Source organism: Acanthisitta chloris, unplaced genomic scaffold, assembly GCF_000695815.1.
Source record: "Acanthisitta chloris isolate BGI_N310 unplaced genomic scaffold, ASM69581v1 scaffold1990, whole genome shotgun sequence".
Taxonomy (NCBI): Eukaryota; Metazoa; Chordata; class Aves; order Passeriformes; family Acanthisittidae; genus Acanthisitta; species Acanthisitta chloris.
In genome coordinates, this window is record NW_008653141.1 from 37,623 (window position 1) to 58,664 (window position 21,042).

Consider the following 21,042-nt stretch of genomic DNA (forward strand, 5'->3'; position numbering starts at 1 on the left):
AAGAGCAGACTGTCAGTGTTCCCACGTAACCCTTCACATTCTGGCATTTTCCAGACTGCCAGCCAAATGAACAATTTAGGAAGAGGTGCATATATATGTCTGCAGCACCCAGCGGGTTAATCCACCCTACTGTGCATAGGTGTTGGAGCTCTTATGGTATGTAAGACTTGCCAAGTTTGGAGTTTTGTATTTTAAGATTTTTTTCTGAACTATGCATTCACAACAAGCATCTCTTATGCTCTTCAAGTGTTTGTGAATGCATATCAAGACAGTACTTTTATTTGTGTTTTATGTAACATACACATTTGTGTACCTTTTATCACCTGAAAAAGCTTTTATGGCTCATTTTGACACTTTTCTATTAAAGCATTTTTATTTTTTTTAAAGCATTCAGCCATCCTCCATTTTTTTAATACATCTTAAAATAGACTAATGTGCATTTTGGACTTGTGGCCTAACAAATGTCCTTTTAGATAACTGAAGCTTTTAAGTTAGTCTCTCTCAGGAATAACTGTCTGTTATATTTCTAGTCCTATTTTTATTTATTTTAATGATGGAAAAACTCCTATGCATGTGTACTTGTATGTAATATTTCAACCAGTGCTTTTTTAATAGCTAAAGAACCCTGAAAAGAGTTTCTAATGTGGACAGTATATGAACTCTTGCTGTGTTAGTGAGCATCGTTTTAAGGGCTGTCTTCTGAACGAGCAGTTGTGTTCAACAGCATGTGGTCTAAGGGAAACTGCAAGACATTAAAACATCTCACAGTTCATAACTGTTTTTAATGGCTGTAAGGAAAATTGAGATGCTCTGATGGCTATCTTCCTTAAAAAAAAAAAGTAATTTTTATTTTTGAAGAAACTACATTAATGATTCAATGAAGAAGAACAGTACAGGATATTAGCCATCATCTACTTCATGTTCTGCTATATATATAAACAGCTGCAAAATGTTACAGGTTAAATATTGATGAGGTACAATTGAACTTAATTACTTACCTTCAACTACAGGTAGAATTTTAATCCAACTTGGCTATTTTGCCCACATTTGATATTATTCTAATGACAAAAATAACAGGACAATAAATAAGCAATTGTACTTTTAAAGAAATACAGCTTTTAATGTATACTTACTTTCATATACTTGATTGAGAAAACTAAAAACATTATCCCAGAACTAAAAAAGTTGAAAATAGTCTCTTAATGAAGATGTACCTTAGATGAAAAAAAAATTAAAATAGAATTTGTTTTTTGTCTCCTGATTTCTTTAATGATTTGTAATTATTGCCTCAGCTGTAGCTAGTCTGCAGCTGGTATTCTTAACAGAATTGCTACAAGAATGACAAAAATACTTCTCTAAAAATATATTTTAACACTATTTAAAAGAACTCCACTTAGATTGCAGCACAAGGACACTTTCTGTGACAGTGCTTAGCAGGACGAAAAATTTAAACAAAATAACAGCTATTTACATTCACACTGCAAAGTAATTACTGAAGCATATAAAATACTTAGACCATTTTTATACCAAAATTTCTGAACTTGTGCTGAGGTGGGGAGGTTGGGAATTGAAGTTAAAACCTTGTAGAAACAAGTGCATGGAACAGTTTCCCGGTGAGGTATAAAGTAAGTTTCACTTTTAGATAGAAAAGCATCATGAATCAGCATAAACCACAAGTTTTAATGAGTGTATCTCCTCTGGAATTGTGCAGTGCTTGCAATTCTCTGTGAACAAGACAAGGATCTGGTCTTACACTCCTTACTCAGGCAAAACTGCCACTGACATTAATGATAATTTTGCTTCAATAGAACAAAGTGCTTGATGGCAGTTGTGCCAGCATGAGGGGTGTGAGATTAGGATAAACGTGCAAAAAAGTACAACTTCAAATGGCTGTACCTTTGACTTCTCCAGCTAGCGTTTCCTCCAACTACAAGGATCTTAATTATAACATTTACTGCTTCAAAGATTAACATTTAGCATTCTGGGAAAGACTTTCTGGACTTTAGTAACCTGATCAGCACGGTCTCCTTTTGGTCTCTGCCTCTTTCTGGTTCTTTGTATTGCAGGGGAAATGATAGTATCTGGCACATTCCTTGGATGACTTGAAGATAGCAGCCTTCTGTGTTTGGGGCTGAAAGATTGTGAACTCTGTGTTAGCAGAAATGCCACACAGGGGAGGTGAATAGAACATTAAAAAAGCTTTAGCTTTAGGTACTGCAGTGCAAGCAGAGTTGAATTTGAGGGCTGGGACTTAAGTGGGCATTTGTCCCTGCTTTCTTCCTTAATAAAATCTGAGTGTTAACTGTGGGTAAGAGCATTTGAGAGATCACTAAAAATGAAGCATTGAGTGCCCAGAAGAGCTTTATTATGATATACTATGGAGAACTTTAGAATATACCTAGTACTTTTTAAACGCTTATCAGATGCATGTAGGAGTTACTATTATGGAAGTGAGTTGTTTTGTCCTTTGCTGCAGAAGCAAAATAATTTGCCAAATTAAAACGTAAAAATAAACTCATCAAAAACTGGATCTGTGTGGTCATTTTTGGCCCTGTGCTCCCATCCAATTTTCTTTTGCTTCATGAAAAGCTATTGAGCAAGAAAATCACAAGCTCCAGCCAGCAATGTTTGTTGTTTTTATGTGTGTGTAATCCATTTTGAAAAACCCTTATACAAATACTAAATCTGGGGGAAAAAATCTCAATGCAGAAATCCTGACTGGCCAAACTGAGTTTAAAAAAACTTACTAAATTTTAAAAATTCCCGGACTGATACAGGTACTTATCCTGTGCTGAGTCCTCGTAGGAAGAGCCCAGAGATGTCACTTAGTTCAGTTTGTTTGCTCCAGCAGCAATTAGATTGAGGGAATTATTCTGCTCCTGAAGTTCCGTGTGAATGTTGCCACTCCCCAGTTAACCAGTGTGAAAATACCATGAAAAATAAATTATTAAACTATACTGTTATTACTAACTTGCCAGCTCCAGAGAAACAAATGCAGCCACATTTACATATGTGTCCATCTGTCTGTTTTTACACTTTATGTCTTCAACCAGTGGGTGAAATTGTTTTAATCCAAGCTGCAGTCTGATTTTTTTTTTTTACTCCCCCTCGCTCCCCGCGCTGATATTTTTCTGTGTATGTATGTTATTTGTAGACGGACATGCATATTCTTGACAGTAGCTAGTTCTTAATTGCCCTTTTAAGTAACCTAATCTATCTGGCCACTGTAGTTTTAAGAGGAGTAAACAGCAGAGTTCTCCATGGATAATTTTCGTTAGTTAGCAGATTGTTACCATCTCAATGTTGCTGAAATCCCTAATCTCAGGTCAGTGTGAAGCTGCAGTGGTTACAATCCTGTTGCCTGATCCAGTGTGAATGGAAGTGCTTTCTGTCAGAAACATGTGGTCTCTTCAGTGGAGAGCCTGCGTAAATCCTGTGTAAATAGAGGGAGGCTAACAAAGGATGAGCCCCTGCAGCTCAGAGCATTTGGAGCCATTTGGAGGCTGAATTTGCTAAATGCTGCTTATACCGCCTGAAAAGTTGAAGAGAAAGGAGCATAAAATCCCTTCTTTTTTTCTCTTTCTGCTCCTATCCTGGGGGGAGGGTGTTAAGGGCCAGGGAAGCCTGAGGTAAGCCTATGAAGACTGTTTTTTCAGTGCTCTTTTGAGTGTGAAAAAGGTGGCATGGGTCACTGTCCCCTCTTTAATGTCGGAAAACCCACACAGTTAGTAAATGTTGCATGTAAACTAAAGCATTTCATCCCTTCTCCTGCACTCCACGGCAGTAGGCCATGAACAAGTCACTTGAAAATCGCAGAAAAATTTCACTTCAACATGTCCGGACAGTTTAGCACAGCAGGAACGTAAGAGAGATCAGTAATTAGCAGGTTGCTTTACTGTTGTTCCCCTTGTCTGCATTGGAACACTTTTTACACCTGATGTGAAGAAATGTTGGGTTACAATGAATGAACCACGAACCTCCTGTCTGTATTAAAGAGCTTAACATTTAAACTGTTGTTAGTTTTCTCTTTAAAAAAAGCTAGAAAAAAATTTTTGGCTTTTGATAAAATCTCTAAGATTTCCCAATTTATTTAATTAAATAAACACGGGCTTTAAATGCAGACAAATAAGGGAAAAAAAAAAAAAAAGCCAGTCTTTTTTTGCTTATATTTGGACAGAAAAATACTAAAAGAGGAAATGTGAAACATGATAGTTCTACAAATAATTTTGAAATACATAGATCACTGATTTTATAGCATGCATGGCTATAAAAATTACAGAGCTGGAATGTCATTCCTATCTTTGAGTAAATAATAAAATATTTGTAAATGTCCTTTTGCAAATAAAATAAATTAGTGATCGTAGAGAGGTGCCTATCCAGAAATAGAAAAGGAGCAGTTTTTATTCCATCTCTTGTAAATGCAATTTATATATAAGATACCTTGCAACTCTTCAAGCCATATTGGCACATATTGCCAGATGGCAATAGGGACTTGCTCCTGACTGACAAACTATGCTAAGTTGTAATCAGATCATGTAGAATAGCTTTGTAGATAAGGTCTCATAGTGGTTTAAATTTTCTTCCTATTAGAATTTGCCATAGTATTAATGCCTTGTGTGAAATTTGTACATGTCATCTTTACGGTATCAGTCAATGGAATTGCTGGGTTTTATTTTGGAAAGCAAGAATAGCAAGAATGAAGGCCAGCTCTTCATATCCTCCCTGCTGCTAGAAGGGCAAAATAATATCTTCTGTACTAAGAGAGATGGTAGTGCTGTATGTCATCCTGTTCCCTCTAGAGCACCAGTGTCCAACTTTTCTTTCTCTCCAAGATGGTCAGTGAAACATAGAACCATGAGACATGTCTGATGTCTCAGGGACACAGAAGGGGAGGGAATACTGAGGTCTGATTACAGCAGCTCACTTGAGGACACTCCACTCCAGGATGGGGGAAGTGGTGGCTGAGCATGTAGGTCAACACAGGCTTAGAATGCCTGTGTCAGGCCTGAACAGTTTCTGATGGCTTCTTTCCTCCTGCAGTAAAGTAAATCAGCAAAACCAGCACATGTATTGGCAGAGCACTGCTGATGATAGCACGTCCCTAAGCTGGGATGCTCGCTTGAACTTTTCATGATTTTCAAAGTCCCAGGTTTGCCACCCATAACCTATCCCCAGGCATACTGCAGGAGATAAGTATGACTTCTGTGGTATGAGGAGACTTGAGTCAACTTCCTTGAATAGTAATCATTAAGAGAAAAAAACCCAAACTATAGCCAGGATTTCATTCATTCAGAGTTGTGATCTACTGGAACTGTAAGGCTAAAACCCTGATGATTTTAAAAGGATAGAATGACAACAAGGACTTCTCCTGAAAGATCTTTGATTCTGGAGCTGACCTTGCCTCTCTATCAGTCCTCCCCACAGCACAGACTATCTTATCTTCAAAAACATCTTCAAACACTTCTCCTTCCAGCCTTTTGGCAGCAGTAATTAACCAGATTTTTAAGATTTTTCTCTGGTGGTGCTATGGATCATATTACTAAGTGGAATGTCCTTATTAATGATAGTTTACTATACCTATGTGTGCAGATGGACACATTTTAAGTGCAAACAAATACTTGCAAATTGTGAATATAACCTGCATACAGATTCTCTTCTTTGTTCTACATTTATATTTACATATTCCACTCCATCAAAATATTAGTCGGAAAGATTGTAGAGGAACTTACTTAAGATCAGCATAGTGCCCTGCAGCTTTCCTCTTCAGAATCCTTTATCTTGGTTTTAATATTGCTTTCACTATTTTTAGAAAAATGGTGAAGTGTCTTGTCTTCCCCCCACTTTAGAAACCCCTGCTTTTCTCTCTTTTCCTTTATTGTGAGAAACCATAAAGCTGCAAGGGACCTGCAAGTTTCTTCAACTGATTGTGAAGAAACTCAAGCACTGGGTCCTTAAATGTACTTTTTCAGAAATCACTTTTTTAACTGCTCTGCTTGCTATGATGATAATAGAAACTATTTCTAGAGTTTGAATCTGGACTAGGCTTCTGTGGTTTGGCCTGACTGGGTTGTCCTTTTCAGTTCTCATTTTGCATAGATTGTGAATTTGTTATTCATCCTGTTCGTAAGTGGTGAAAAGGCAAGATGAACAGCTTCTAAACAGCACTTGCTTCATCTGCTGGGTCTTTACTCTGTGAGGAATGCAAACAAAGACTAGGGTTGAGATAAAACTGATAGTTAGAGGAATGCCAAAGAAGAATTCATTGATGCAACAATGGACAGGCCTTCTGTAGACTGGACTCTGTTTCTTGAAGAGTCCTTAGCTGTATGAACATTGGGGTCAGCAAGCTTGTTCAGGAAATCAGTTTGCAGCAAGTGAAGTTGGAATTATGGTGCAATGGAAACCCTCCTGTAACTACTTATTTGATATTTTAAAAATAAGAGATGGTCTCCTTTGTTCTTATTGTGGAAGGAAACCCTCAGTACATGCTAAGAAGGCCTGCACACAGAGCTCGTGTGGAAGTCCAGCTTCCTGCTGTGTAAAGAAGACTTGCATCTTCAGCCTCCTCCGCAAACCCTTCCCCTAGAAGAGAAGGTCTTTAAGGAACCCCATGTGGGTCACTTTGCAAAGTTTCTTGTAAACTCTCTCCATCTTTTATAGGGGTTATTGAGACTATTACATAGCATTTCTATAATCTTAAACAAGCTGGATAAAATGCCTAATTCTCTACTGGCTTGAATCCTGCACAGTCATTGACACCTCCACAAAGAGAGTGCCACTTAAGAATTCTCCACTTTCCTTGAACAGTGATAGGGTTTTGCAATCACTTGTACTCTGCACAAGAATAAATGAGTGAACACTGTCGAAAGCAGGAGAAAGCCCCTCTTAATTTTTTCTTGGTGCTGCATGAGAGATATAGTGGACCAAAACCTAGGCTTAATTTCTTCTCTAGAAAATTGGGATAACTATGCTTGTATAATCGCAATTTCCATGCAAGTTAGGATTTGAGTCTACTCTTCTTACAAATGACCATCCTAAGCAGTATATGAACAGTGCAGCTAAGCAGAATCACTTGTAATGATGATTTAAATTACTTAAAATTTGATTCCCTCATTACAGCAGTTAAACATATAGTCAATCCAGTCTGCTACAGAGTAACTTTCATGCCCATTTTGTTTCACTTTTGATATTTCATTTTTCTTCATTTAAAGTAACTGATATTTATTTGGCTACAGCAAACTAGGATCAGGACCTACATATCCAAGAAGTGAATATTTCCATCTTGGAAAAGCCAGTTATAGGTTATTTCTATGATTTCTTCCTACTAGAAACTGTACTCAATAATGCAATCAGTTGTAGTCCTATTAAAGATATGACAATAAAAATTAACAGGGTTGGGCCTGTTGTTCACCAGGAGCAACAAATCTTGCATTTTGCTTCTGATATCATTTGGAGGTACAATACTTTAATTTCCTTTCATGAGGTTATGGAACAGGCTAGGGAAGCACCAACTCTTACAATTTTGACTGCTGATTAGGGTGGGAAGGTAATGGGAGCTTTAGCTGAACTTTTCTCTCTTGGGCTGCTACTAGCTTTTTAAAACCAGGATAGTAGCAACATCTGCAAAAGGTCTAAACACTGATTTAGCATGTAGGTGACTGCTGCAGAGGATGCTCACAAACAAGAAAGTATGTATATGCAGACAGACAGGAATTTAGCCATACAGAGAGTGAACTGGTGCTTCTGTGGTTCGACAGGATGGTGCAGAACAGAAGTTTTACAGCTCCACACAACCTGTGCATACACACATAGCTTTTACATAAAGACACAAAGATATCTTTATCTGCACGACAGATAGACAAACAGACTGACTGACTTCAAACTTGCACTTTCAGTAGGGATTTTTTTCCCCCCATCTCCGGGTACTGCTTTTCAAAATTGCCTGAGGCTACAGTACAGCACCTCAGATCCCCAAGGCCCATTGCCTGGCTCCTAATAGCCACTCTCCATCTGTGTCACATGAACAGCTGATGAGATAGCTCCAGTGTCTGTATTTTGGAGAGCATATCCACCCAGGTTAAAATGCTGGGGTTGCCAAGGAGCAGTCAGAAGCCATTAGTGTTTGTGAGAATTTGCCTTGCAGCAGTTCCTTGGCATAGTGGAAAGTGTGTGTGTGTGTGTCTGTGTGTGTGCGCGCACATGCGCTTGTGTGTGAGAGAGAGAGCGAGAGAGAGAGAGGGGTAGGGTGGAATATATTGGGGTGGAAGAGAACAGTGGGAAAGGGCGCTTTCTAAATAACCAATATCTTGAAAAAGTGAACAGCTGGTTACAGCATTTAGAGCTTCCATAATCTCTTCTATTAGTTTGCTGTGATTCAACTCTCCTTTTTCAATCTTTAACAGAAACAATCGAAAAAAACACCCCTCACACCTCTCAAAACAAAACAAAACAACAAAAAAGGAGCATGAGAAAGAGAGCAGTGACTTCAGGGTCGTGCTCTGGTGTTTGGGCAGATGGAAAGGAGCTGCTCTGCCTTGGGGCAGGGTGGTTGTAATGAAGTGGCCTGTCAGTCTGTAAATAGCGAGGGTCATCTCTTCCGTGTGATGGAGGGTATCGCATTGCAGTGAAAATGGAAATGTCAATAAAATTAATCTGCCAGCTCTCTGCTGTGGCTTTTTCTGTCTCTTTGGTCCAAAAGGGTTGGTTTTTCAGAGGTGAGGCAGCACAAGAAGGGTGATCTGGCATGGGAGGGAAGATGGAACTGAAATGCAAGTTTTGAAACAAATGGACTGTATGTAGCAGCAATGTATTTCATTTAGTAGCACTACAGGGCTAGGCGAGGCTATAGGAATTAGTTGGTGAATCTATAGCATTCCTCAGGAAGCTATGGAGCGTCTAGCTCAGGCTACATTGAGCACTGAGTTTATTGTTTTAGGCTTTCTTGGACAAGGTTTTTACTTAGCATGGGATTTATGGCATTTACTGCTAATGAATGTCTATTCTTAAATTACAAAAACCACCGTCTCAGCACAATTCCCAGATGTCCTTCCAGGACCTCGGCTTCTTAAACACCAGCAGGGAGCATAAACTCTCCACTTCTCTGTTTTCCTCTTTCGTGTGGCTCCGGGCTAATGATGTGTAAGGAAAACACAGCAATCTATAAAGTCTCAGTGCTGTCCCAGTATTCTTCATTTATTTTGCATTTGATTATGCCACAAGTCGGATCTTGTTTCTTTCCTTTTTTAAAGTTATTAGTTCAAATATTAATGTAGGAATATGGCATATATTGCTGGTCTTGATTGATGCCTTCCCAAAAACAGGAAGACGTGCTCGTATGAATTTTAAGAAAGTAGGGGTCCTGCAATGCCTTGCCAGAAGAGTTTTTCAGATACATAATTTAGATGCCCTCCAGGCAGGCTTTCAAGGCGTTTTTGCTGGAGGGCAAGAAAAAATAACTATGACTGTTAAAAGTAAATCATTTTTGCTAATGCACAATTAATGCCAGGGAAAAGCACAGAAGAGAAAGATGTTGATGGAAAGTTCTGATTAAGTGAGAGCTCTACCTTGATGTGCATCTTTTTTTTTTTTTAATGGTAATAATCACTGATGCAGAGATGTAGAAGTTTTCATGTCATGCAAATGCTATATGCAGGGTCATACCAGGTGTACGTGTTTGTGAGGGCATATGTATGTGTGTTGAGAGTTGATGGTTACGGGGAGTGGCTCATCTGACAGTGTGTTATGTGCACTGAACAGTGACATGGTTACTGCTACCTCTGCAGAGGGCCTCAAATATATAGACTACAGAACATTTAACTTGATTACTTATACGTACGTATTCAGAATGGTTGTAGAGATGCATTTACAGTAAATGTGTTTTCTTGTGGCAGGTTTTCCCACATTGAATCCCATAATTGACAAAGAGCTATTGCACAATGTCAAACACACAATTATAATTGAATTAATGATATATACATGTGTGAAACACAAAATTAGTAATTGGAGAGACACGGTTTCTAATTTTTACATATTTGTATCAGCATTCTTATATAATGAGAAATGGTATGTGCCTTATCTAGCAAGTAAAAAAATCCACTAAAACTGTGTAGTGTCGTGGTAATTAATGATACTTTTTGGCTTCTATATTTTGTTCATTAAAGGTCTTCTCTTTCCTGTTTTTCTCTTTGTTGTAGGAGATGGTTTAGACAACAGCGTAGCCTCACCTGGTACAGGAGATGACGATGACCCAGACAAGGACAAAAAGCGTCAGAAGAAAAGAGGCATTTTCCCCAAAGTAGCAACAAATATCATGAGAGCGTGGCTTTTCCAGCATCTCACAGTAAGTGGTGCCCAAAACCAAAATAGATATCTATTCATGTGCCTAATGAGGTTTATTCATCATTACTAGAAATCAATTGTCCTCATAATTTTTGGACCATTATTAGGGCCCTGTTTTGTTGCTTATTTTTCTTCTTGAATTTTTTTTCTTGGCTCTTGGAATCATGACAAATCTCAAAGAAACATATATATGTATATGTATATATATACAGACATGAATGCCTATAGAGAGAAAAAGAGAGAGAGTACAACACCTTAGCATGGAACATCACCTATATATTAAAGTAACCATTTTTGGCTTTGAATTATTCAAGATCATCCTAAGGACAACAAAAAGGGGGTTCTTCCTTTAGTATATATAAAGCTCTGCCTTCTGGATTCTTTATTACTGGCCTCTGTTTACACAAACTTCATGTGTATGTGGTGAAAGAGTCCTGGTCTGTGTGTGCTGACAGACACTGTGGATGTTAAGTCAAAGCAGCAGCTTGCAAATTTGTCATTGTTACTTTTGTGCGAAATATAGAAGGTTTACAGATTCTCTAATTTTTCACTTATGTAACAGGAAGGATAAGCACCTTTTTAGCTCCTCTTCAAGTCCATTGATGTTAAAAACTAGCTATATTCACATTTTGGGGAAAGAGATTAAATATGTGAAATAGCAATTCTTTCCATGGGCTGTCTTTATCCACCTGCTTGCATTTGGTTTTGTGTTGGTGTTATGTTGACTATTGTAGCTCCACTCAGGCATCAAAACACAGTTCCACAGAAAACCTAGTAATACTCTTTGAAGCTTAGTTTGTATGGGAAATAATGGAAACTGGTAAAATTTTCAATTGTTTTCTTGTTCCTCTCACTTTAAAATTCTTTCTCATTTGATAAGGCTTAAAACACTAACTGTCATTAACTACCTCTTCTTCTACCAAAGTTGTATAAATGTTCACGGTAGCTGATGTTAGTTTCAGTGTAATGATTTCAGGACAAGGTACCCGATTTATTTATGATAGGGACTATTGAACTGCTCTGCTAGCAGCACAGCTAAAGGGGGGAGCAATAGATCCACATTTCTAAACCATGATTTTGATGTAAGGACATTAGTAGCAAACTAAGGTGCATTGATCTGGCCTGTGGGGTCAGGATTAGCAGGAATAGCCAGTGTCTCTGCTGGAGTAGTGGTTATTCCTGCCTCCCAGCTATGGCCATTTCAAAGGTCAGGTGCCCTGTACCCACTTGGCTCAGAGGAATTAGACAGAACATGAGTCTCTGGGCTGATTACTTAACCAAAGACAAAATAATGAGTCCTAAGCAAATACTGACTAATTGAAAGGGCTGTAAATCCATTACATATTGGTCAGGGATAATCAGGAGTATTTAATCACTTTTATCTATTCAGGAGCACTGAAGCTGCAACAGCAAAGCCCTGAACCTTGCCATGTGCTTATTATTCTCATCATTATCAAAATTACTTCACAGCTGTTCTTTGCTACATCACCTCAGCTGGAGATTTACTAACCTGTAAAATGTTTTTAATTTGGAAGTCGAGTGAGTGTGAGTGAAGGGTTTTTAATTTAGCTGTAGGGTATCTTTAGAGGAGTAGTACAGGCAGACAGCAAAAAGCAGGGCCACAAATAAACAAGTTTGGTTTGTAGACACCTCTGTGTAACTCCATTTCCTCTTATGAAATTTGTGGTGTCTTGTTTTTTCTCCGTACCCTCCTTTCTTATTTTCCCCTTGAAAACATTCAACACTTGCTTATTAAACAGTCAACTGCCTCTCACTTCTCTTGTGGAAAGTCCTCCTGGCTTTTTGAAACCCCTTTTCCTTGTTTCTATCCTCTCTCCCCTGACCCTCTCCATCCTGCATGAATTAAGAAAATCTGCCATCACTGGTGAGGATGGGCTCACAAAAATCAGATTAAATGAACACAGAAAAGCCCCAAACCTTTTACCATCCAAGCTTTAATGAGTTTGCAGGTGTTGAAAGATTTATTGTGCTGTAATTCTCAGACCTGCAAACTGATAATGGAGGCCCCTGACCAGTGCAATGTAAATTCAGAAAGATTCTTGCCATAAACACATGCAGGGAAGGAAAGAACTCCTTTCTTTTAAAGATTTCACACTTTTTCTCAAATTAGCTTGTCCATTCAAAGTGCAACTCTGGCTGAGCCAGAACAGGGGAATCTGCGATGTACAATTTTATTGTTTCAAGTAAATATCTTTACAATGGCAGTCCAGGATTCAATGTACATTCCTTCATTACTACTCTAACCTTATTTCAAATTGGCTTGTTCCTCTTTTGTGCTGTATGACCTGTTCTTGTATTACAATAATCCCCTGATGTACCCTTTTTTCTTTCTCTCTCTCTCTTTTTTTTTTAAGAAACTAATTGAATTATCTCATTATTTTAATTTGTTAAGCAAATGTATTTTACATCTCAGGATGTGTTCTTAAAGAAGGAGCTGCTTGGGCTTTGCCCCCTGAATGGGCCATTGGTACATTTTGACATTCATGCATTCATTAAGGAGAGGAACATAAAAGAGCTCTGGTTGTATTTTTTTTTTCAAACACCCAACCAGCATGGAGCAACTTTTCCATAAGCCACAGGGGTTTCTCTACATATGTTCTCAACTGCAAGCCATTGTCACCTATTCTGAATACCTCAAAAGGACAAATAAATACTAAAGGCCAACTGTAGCAATTGTTAGCTGTTAGTCTCAATATGACATAAATCATTACCCTCTGGTTTCCCTGGAAGGAGAGGCAGTGGCAGCCCATGTCTTACGGCATGGATTAAACCTGAAATTCCTTTAGACTGTCAAATTCCGAGATAGTAACTGAGTTCTGACTAATTGTATTTACTTATGATTGTCAATAAAATGCTATTTTTTTCCTTTATTCAATCAGTTTTCAAACTCCTAAGGCAGCTGATTTTAACACTGAATGGCCTAGGTGGCTTTTTTGAGGAGAGAGGTGCTTGAACTCTGATGCAGAATGAATGTGTCTGACAGGCTGTGTCTTTCAAAATGATTTCTAACCCCTATCACAGCTTCCATTCTGCAGTAACTTTAATTATATTTGAAATAGGATACACATGCATGTTTTTATTGATGGAAATCAAATACAAGGAGTAGGAGCTTCTGTCATGTTCTCATTCACTTACTGAGCTGTGTCTTACATTTGGAATTACAGCAGTACCGGAAGATGAAAGATCTGAGGATGAATTGGTTGGAAATGTGTATGCTTTTTCTGGATAATATCCAGTGTTTAAGAAAGTAGAGGAAATCCTACTCTGGTAGTATAAGCTATTCAATAGTACATAAAGATTACAACATCAGAAAGGTAAACCTGACATTAAGGCGGTTTTTAGTTGAGTTCAAAGGTGGTTAAAGAAAAGAAACAGCAAGAAATCTGACCCAAGCCAAGAGTTTATTCATAGCTTTGGAATACTAGTTTTTCTCTATGCCAAGGAGTGCTTAGTACACTCAATTAGCCTCTCCAGACATCTCTGCTTTCCTCCCTCAAGTGCTCCCCTATTTGCCCTGCAAAGAACATATTTGATCATGAAGTGAAAACAGGAAGTGCTCGAATGTATAGACACCTCCAGCTAACACCAATGTTGAGATTAGGATTTCTTACCAGCAACTGTAGAGGGATGGCCCCCCTCCTCCCATGCCCTTTTGAAGAATGGAGAATCTTTAAAATGTGCGTACATAATCAGAAGAAAGGAAAGTTTTAAAGGAAGTAATTATACTGTTCTATAGTCTTGTACCTCAGGTAGTTCATCCATTTCTGCAGCATAGTGTGCTAAGGACTACATTTTTGCTACATTAAACATTTTTTCACCTTTTACAGAACTGGTAGAACAGCGATACATTTATTCTTTGACACTTACCTGGAGTGATGCCCTTTGTTAAAATTCTATTTTGGTTGTTTCTTTTGTTACATTCTGTAAGAAGATATGTATCTTAACTAAAAGTGCTGGATTTAACAATGATAACCTGCAAACTAAACCATTTTTATGACAGTGCCAGATTCCTAGCTGATGGTATTTGGGATGTCTCCCCTGAAGACAGCAGAGTCGAGCTGGTTGTGTTTTTTTCTTTTTTTTTTGCTACTGATGTTCTGTCTTCTAACATTGAGCAGTGTCATTTTAGCCTGATTTCCAGAATCTTCTGGCTGAAAATCTTTCTCTTTACACAGTCTATTGCAGAATAGATTTTGGTTTCATCTGCTTCATTGACAGGCTAGAGTAAGTTCTTCTGGAAGGTGTTAAAATGAACAAGCCACAGTTTTTGTGCTTACCTGAATTAATTTTCTTAACATCCCATATTTGGGTGTTCAGGATGAATAATATAAATAGTCTTACTGAAACAAAATTTTTACTCCTGTATTTATGTGGATGTACTAGAGAATATAATGTGTATCCATCATATTTTGATGGATGCCTTTTATACAGGGCAGCTATTTTATTTATTCATTAGATTTGATTCTAGAGATGAATGTTGCCAACGAAAGCCAGTCTTGGAGCAAGTGTTCAAAGAAGCTGAATCCATCCCACCTTCATAAATATCTCCTCCCATATTATGATTTGAGAAATAATACCCTAAAGGAAGGCTAGGAGCATAGCTGGCTATTGCACTCCAGACTGAGCAGCTTACTTTCATAGTGAACTGTAGAAGAGCAATTTTTGTCAGAGATGTTATCTGGGAGAAGCATTCTTCACTTAGCTGTTTTTGCTGTACTTTTAAAAAGCAAAACTAAACCCTAAAATACAAGACACCTCTGTCCAGTTAACATTATGAGAAGAAGGCTGTGAGACTTCAGAAAGCACAGGAATGTGAAGTCATTCTGGTGTGCATATGTTGGACTGCATTGTCCCTCCGAGGGTACACAGAGGAGGCAGATGATGTCCTCTGATTCTCCTGAAAAACTACTTGCATGTGGATTCGCATGGCTGTCATTTAAACCTCAGTGCACCACATCGTCGGAGAGCTGGAGGCATTTAAGTTACAGTTTTATTCCAGGTCTGCTTTTAGGTAGGCTGACTGCGTGCTGAGTTTGCAGCTAGGTAATAAGTTGCCTGCTGGTGTAGAACACACCTCTCTGTACAAACACCACCCAGCTGGAAGCACATCCTACAAAACAATATTGTGCTGATTTTTCAGCTGGGTAAACTTTGTGAGGAGAGGTTAAATGATTTCACCCTAGTGCTAAAGAACAAACAGTACCTGATGTAGAAATCCCATGACCTGCAGTCCTGTGGTCCTCAAGGTGATGGAGCTGTGCCTCTTTGTACCCCACAGTTGCTCTGGGGTCTCACCAGAAATGCTGGTGGCAGCCGTTAGCATTTTTTATTATTGCTGGTGGTAGCACAGCTCTGCCTAATGTCACAGGCATCCTCCTCCTGTCCTGCCTGCCTGCATTATGGTGTCACCAGCCTGGCCAGAATAAAACTGGAAATTTTTCTCTAAATGGTACTTCTGATCCCAGGCTGAAAGATTTCACCCTCCAAGTGCTCTTAGCCCTCAGCCATTAAATCCATCCTGAAGATTTAGTAACAGGCTGAACATTCACATACCTTTTAAACACCACAGTCTTAAAGAAAAGAGCTGAAATGTAGTGGGGGTGGGGCTTTGTTTGTTTTAAAAATGGAATCTGAGATTAGATCTGACATTTCTACATCCACCCCCTACAGAAGAGGGAACCCGGGGTCATGGGGTGTGTGGGCCTCAAAAGCTAGCTTTGTCTGGGAGTGGTTAATCTAATCATTGTTACATAGACATCTGTTATTTCTTCCGAAAAATTGATGCTTTTGTGACACAATGATCCATCTATTTAGTACAACAGCCTGAGTAATTAAATTAAAAAAAGAATATTTTTGCAGGAGCATGTATTATAAAACTGCCATACCTCCTCATACCAGCGAAAAGGCTGAGGAGAGGGAGTGGAGATGAAGACAGGGAGAGGGAGAGGAGTGCTTTAAGCCCTGCATTGTTTTCTGCTGGCTGGAGGAAAACATCTGTGAATTGTTTGAACTGAACCTTAGCAGGGACTGTCTGAATCTGTGTCATCTCTGTTTAATTTCAGGAAATGATGTCACAGTGCATTAAATAACAATGCTGCATGATTTATTTTTACTTGTACATGCTGTCCTAAGCATTTCAGTTACACGGCAGTGTTTCCAATTAAGTGCAAGCATTCAGTTTTAAAAAATATATATCCATAATGCTTTCTTGGAGGGGCATGGGTATGGGGAAGCTGGGTATTTTAGGGGGTCACCAAGGTTCAGGGCTGTCAGAGGGCTCTGGGCCCATTTGTCATGTACTTATTTGTAGTTGGGACTGGACGTCAGGGCTCTCGTCACCCATGGCAACCTCCAGGACTGTGGGTTTGTTACAAAGCCTGTCTGGGGGAGAAAAAAACCTAAATATTCTGAACTGATCCGTCAAAAGAGCTATTAGATAGTTATAGCCTGGCCTATGTACTGTAGCTTTTGCCTTGATCAAACTTTCTGCACTCCCCCTTCTTCTGTAGAAGAATAGAGGACATAAGTCAATTCTGTCTGCCATCTGTCGCCTCTCTCCCTGCTCCTCAAATTAAAGAGACAGTCCAAAATTTAAATAATCGGATACAATCACAGGAAGCTCGCCTGGAAATTATTACATGTGCATTCGGTTGTGGTTTTTTTAACTTCTTTTTTATTATTTATTTTGAAGGGGGTTCTTTATTGTACTTCTTTGGAGATCAAAATATGTTGTGTGTTTCAGCTTCAAAAATAGCATGCTGAGAAATACTGGATTTGCAGTGTCACCAAGTTGTTATCTAATAAGATTCCAAGTTATATATAGGGTGAAATTCACACACATACCCCTCCCCCCCAAGAATCTCCAAGTTGTGAATCCTGCAAGGGACACGCAAACGAATTGCACCACCTTTCCCCTCCGACTCTCCCTTCCCATTCATCCCCTTTCCCTCCCCAAACCCCTGGCAGGCTGAGGAACTGCAGCAAAGTGTTTTCATGGTGCTACCAGGACAACTTAGGCTCTTGAGTCTACCTAATGGTCCTCTTCTGGGTGTACTGTAATAGTTTTTCACACTACCCTGTCTGATGTTAACTAGTTATGCTTTACCTTTCCCTCTCCCTTTGATTTTTTTTATCCCACCCTGCCTGTTTTTGCCTTGTCCTCATCAACAGGCAACACAATGTGTCAGGACTGCAGCAAGGTGAATTTCATTCGTGTGACATAGGAGGTCAGCCACTGCCAAACCATCATATAATGCGGCTAGATGTTACTTCCCAATTGCCATTTTCAAACAGGGAATTACTTAGAACAGACTGTAATGAAAAACATGTGCATGATTTTAGTTGAGGCTTGATTAAAAAACCTGCAGTGAACAAGTTGAATGTGGCCTAACGAAAGATAGGATCAGCCGCTGTTTTTTTCTGGTTGTCAGATTACAACGCTTTACAGAGTCAGTATGGGAAGTGAAAAGGAAAGAAGAGAGAATACCAAAGTCCAAGTAATGAATTCCTTAAAGTAATTGTAACAAGAAAACAATAGTGAAAAAAATTCATTTATACAGAGTTGTGGCTTTGAGGCTTACAAGGTAAAAAGTGATTTAACCAAATTATATGAAAATATAGTGTTTAAACACTCCAAAAACATTGCACTAATAAATGTTGTGCATTGCAGCCTTTGAAGATCAAGATTGCATTCAACTAGAGGGGACAATTCTTTGGAGTGTCTTCAAGTTCCACTACCTAAAACTGTTGTGATCAGAAAACTCTTAATTCCTCCCTTTCTCTGTAGTGTGCACACATGATTATATGTATAGATAAAAATATATTTTTAGGGAAAAAGCAACTGCTGTTGTTTGTGCAAAGTGCCTCTCAGTTTTGCCTCAGGATACGTTTAAGACTTTTCTTTCAAGATCCATGAGCAGGGTAATAGGTTTCCAGGAAGTTTTCAGTAAAATTAGCATTATGCTATAAAAAAAAAAGCATGTTTTTGGCAACAGTTCTACAACTGTGAAGAAATGGAGAGGTCAATGCTTATTGTTGCCTGATGAAGAGAGTAGTTTATGGCAGACAGTATTACTCATGGTGTTGTGGAGTTTACTTTGAGTTATGATACTTAGAATACCATGCATTACATATTTTAGAGTTGATTGGCAGCAGTAGTTTGTAGTATCTAAAGCAATTGTTGGCATCTCTAAAGATTTATTATTGTCTTTAAGCATAATGGCAATACAGTGTTCATGCTTGTGCTTTTGTTATTTTTATTTTTAACTGCTAGCCCCAAATCTGCCAAAACTAATTTCAATTGTTTTGTCTAATACTGGATTATAGGCTGTCAACTCACTGTATAAGGCCATAAAGATTTTTTTAAATCTTGGTTTTACCTTTTTATGATGGTAGTTCAAAACATGTATTTTATTTGTAGCAGTTGACTACTTATGTTCATAAAATGTTTAACATCTCACGACATACTCTTACAGTCTCAGAACAATAAATCCAAATACCCCGATAAACAGCAGCAAATATGTTAGTTTAGTGTTTAAAAAAAGACTACATATGTAAAATTTGTTTAATGCTATAGAAATTTGTCTATCATCAGGATCAAGTTCTTACTTGGTCATTTCAAAGTGGCAGCTTGATAGTCTAAAGTGGATATACTGTGGAAATACTATCCAACTAAATCACACAGCAGTGGAAAAGCTCCTGTTCACTTTCTTATTGTATACTAAGTATATAACAGGAGTAGGTTTTTTGTAAGATTGTGGCCTACACTAGACTACTTGGAAGCTTGTTATGCCAGTTGAAAAAATCAAAAGATGATGTAAGATACACTGTTAGATGATATTCTGCAAACATCCATGGATCTTTATAAAAGCAGTTATCTCTCCTCCCAGGTAAGGTAAAAAATGCAGGCTTGATTTCTCTGCATTCAAATATTTGTAGATAACTCACAGATTAGTGTGTAACAGTGTGTACCTCTCAGTCCTCCTTCCATTAATTCCAGTGGAACTCTGATCCCTTTGAAAAAGCCTGATGAAATGAAGTAGTGAAATCATAACAGGAGACAGACAGAAAAAACAAACCAAATTTTGTGTCTAAGTGTTAAACACTACAGCCACTTTATCCCCAAATTATACTGAGCTCTTTCAATGGTCCTCTATTTTATGGTAGAAGGACAAATTTCTTGAGGTCTCAGCTATTTGTCACATTCTCTTGTGGCTGAACCTTCACTACTGTCCCCAGGATGCTTTAGTACAAGGGAGCTCTGGCAGGTGTGAGATTAAAGTTCTGTTTCTAGCTGTGACCATGACAAGACACTGTGCCTTAGCTTTCCTGTTTGAACGGTATGGCATAGTCATTGTGGCAGCTTTTTGGGGTGCTTTCGATATTTACAGATGCAAACACTGTGTGAGACCTGTCTTATACTTTGCGTTAGCTGAATTAGAGAGGTCTACACTTCTGTTGTGCATTTATCCTGCTGCTGAACAAGCATGACAGTCATACAGTATTTGTACAGATACTTGAGCTTCTGTAGACTTTGAAAGTTCAGGACAATTTTCTCTTTATGTGGGAGCATTTAATATGAAATTAAGAGTGTTATGTTTTTGCTGGTCTACACTGAAGATGACAGCATATGATTTCTGCAGGCTACTTTAGTTCAAGTGACCTGGGCTTGGGTTAGTTTTGTTTGTCAGTTCCTTTCCTGGTGATCTGAAGTGGTGATTGCTGCCTATAAATGGTATCAAATATCTTTCCCAGAAAGCAGCAAGAGAAAGAACATTTGACTTCAACTACTGGCCCAGGGGCAAGGGTCAGAATAAGGGGAGTCAAAAGTATTAACAAATACATCTTTGTACTTCAAGAAGTGGCTTGTGGATATTCCCCTCCTCAACTGGGCAAGGAGTTTCCTGATGTGAAATTGTACTTCTGCATCTTTCCAGCCAGTCCTGATCCTTCTGCTGCCTCTTTTGATTCAACCAGGTGCTTCCACCTTGTGCATCACACTTGTGCTTGAATGAAGAAACAGGAAGCAGGAGAGTGACCTAGAGTGAAAAGTAAGGGGTAGAAAGGCTATTGCAAAGTTCTCTATTATAGACCACAGAATCAGTTAGGTTGGAAGGGATCACAATGGGTCATCTGGTCCAACCTTCTGGCCTAAGCAGGGCCATCCTAGAGCACATGGCACAGGATTGCATCAGGTAGTTCTTGAATACCTCCAGTGAGGGAGAATCCACGACCTCTCTGGGCAATCTGTTTCAGTGCTCAGTGATGCGCATAGTAAAGGAGTTTTTCCTCATATTCAGGTGGAACTCCCTGTGTGTCAGTTTTTGCTTGCTACCTCTTGTTTTATTGTTTTCCACAACTGAGAAGAGTCTGACTCCATCCTTTTGGCGCTTTCCATTCATGCACTTGAATACATTAATGATGTTCCCTCTCAATCATCTCTTCTCGAGACTGAACAGGCCCAACTCTCTCAGTCTTTCCTCAGAAGTGAGGTGCTCCAGTCCCTTCATCATCTTTGTTGCCCTCTGCTGGACCTGCTCCTGGAACTCCATGTCCCTCTTGTCCTGAGGAGCCCAGAACTGGACATAATATTCCAGGTGTGGCCTCATGAGGGCTGAGTTGAGAGGCAGGATCACCTCCCTCAACCTGCTGGCAATATTCCTCTTAATTCATCACAGGTTTTCA

General features: G+C 38.8%; 1 protein-coding gene across 1 annotated transcript in view; it reads left to right on the forward strand.

Moving 5' to 3' along the window:
* The window catches only part of LOC103806744 (homeobox protein Meis2), a gene marked incomplete at its 5' end in the record, with an annotated part of 105,923 nt that overhangs the window by 37,022 nt on the left and 47,859 nt on the right, over window positions 1–21,042 (forward strand). The window contains one exon of the mRNA XM_009079454.1: window positions 10,194–10,339. Coding sequence (XP_009077702.1) covers window positions 10,194–10,339 — 146 coding nt within the window. The remainder of the gene's footprint in view (window positions 1–10,193; window positions 10,340–21,042) is intronic.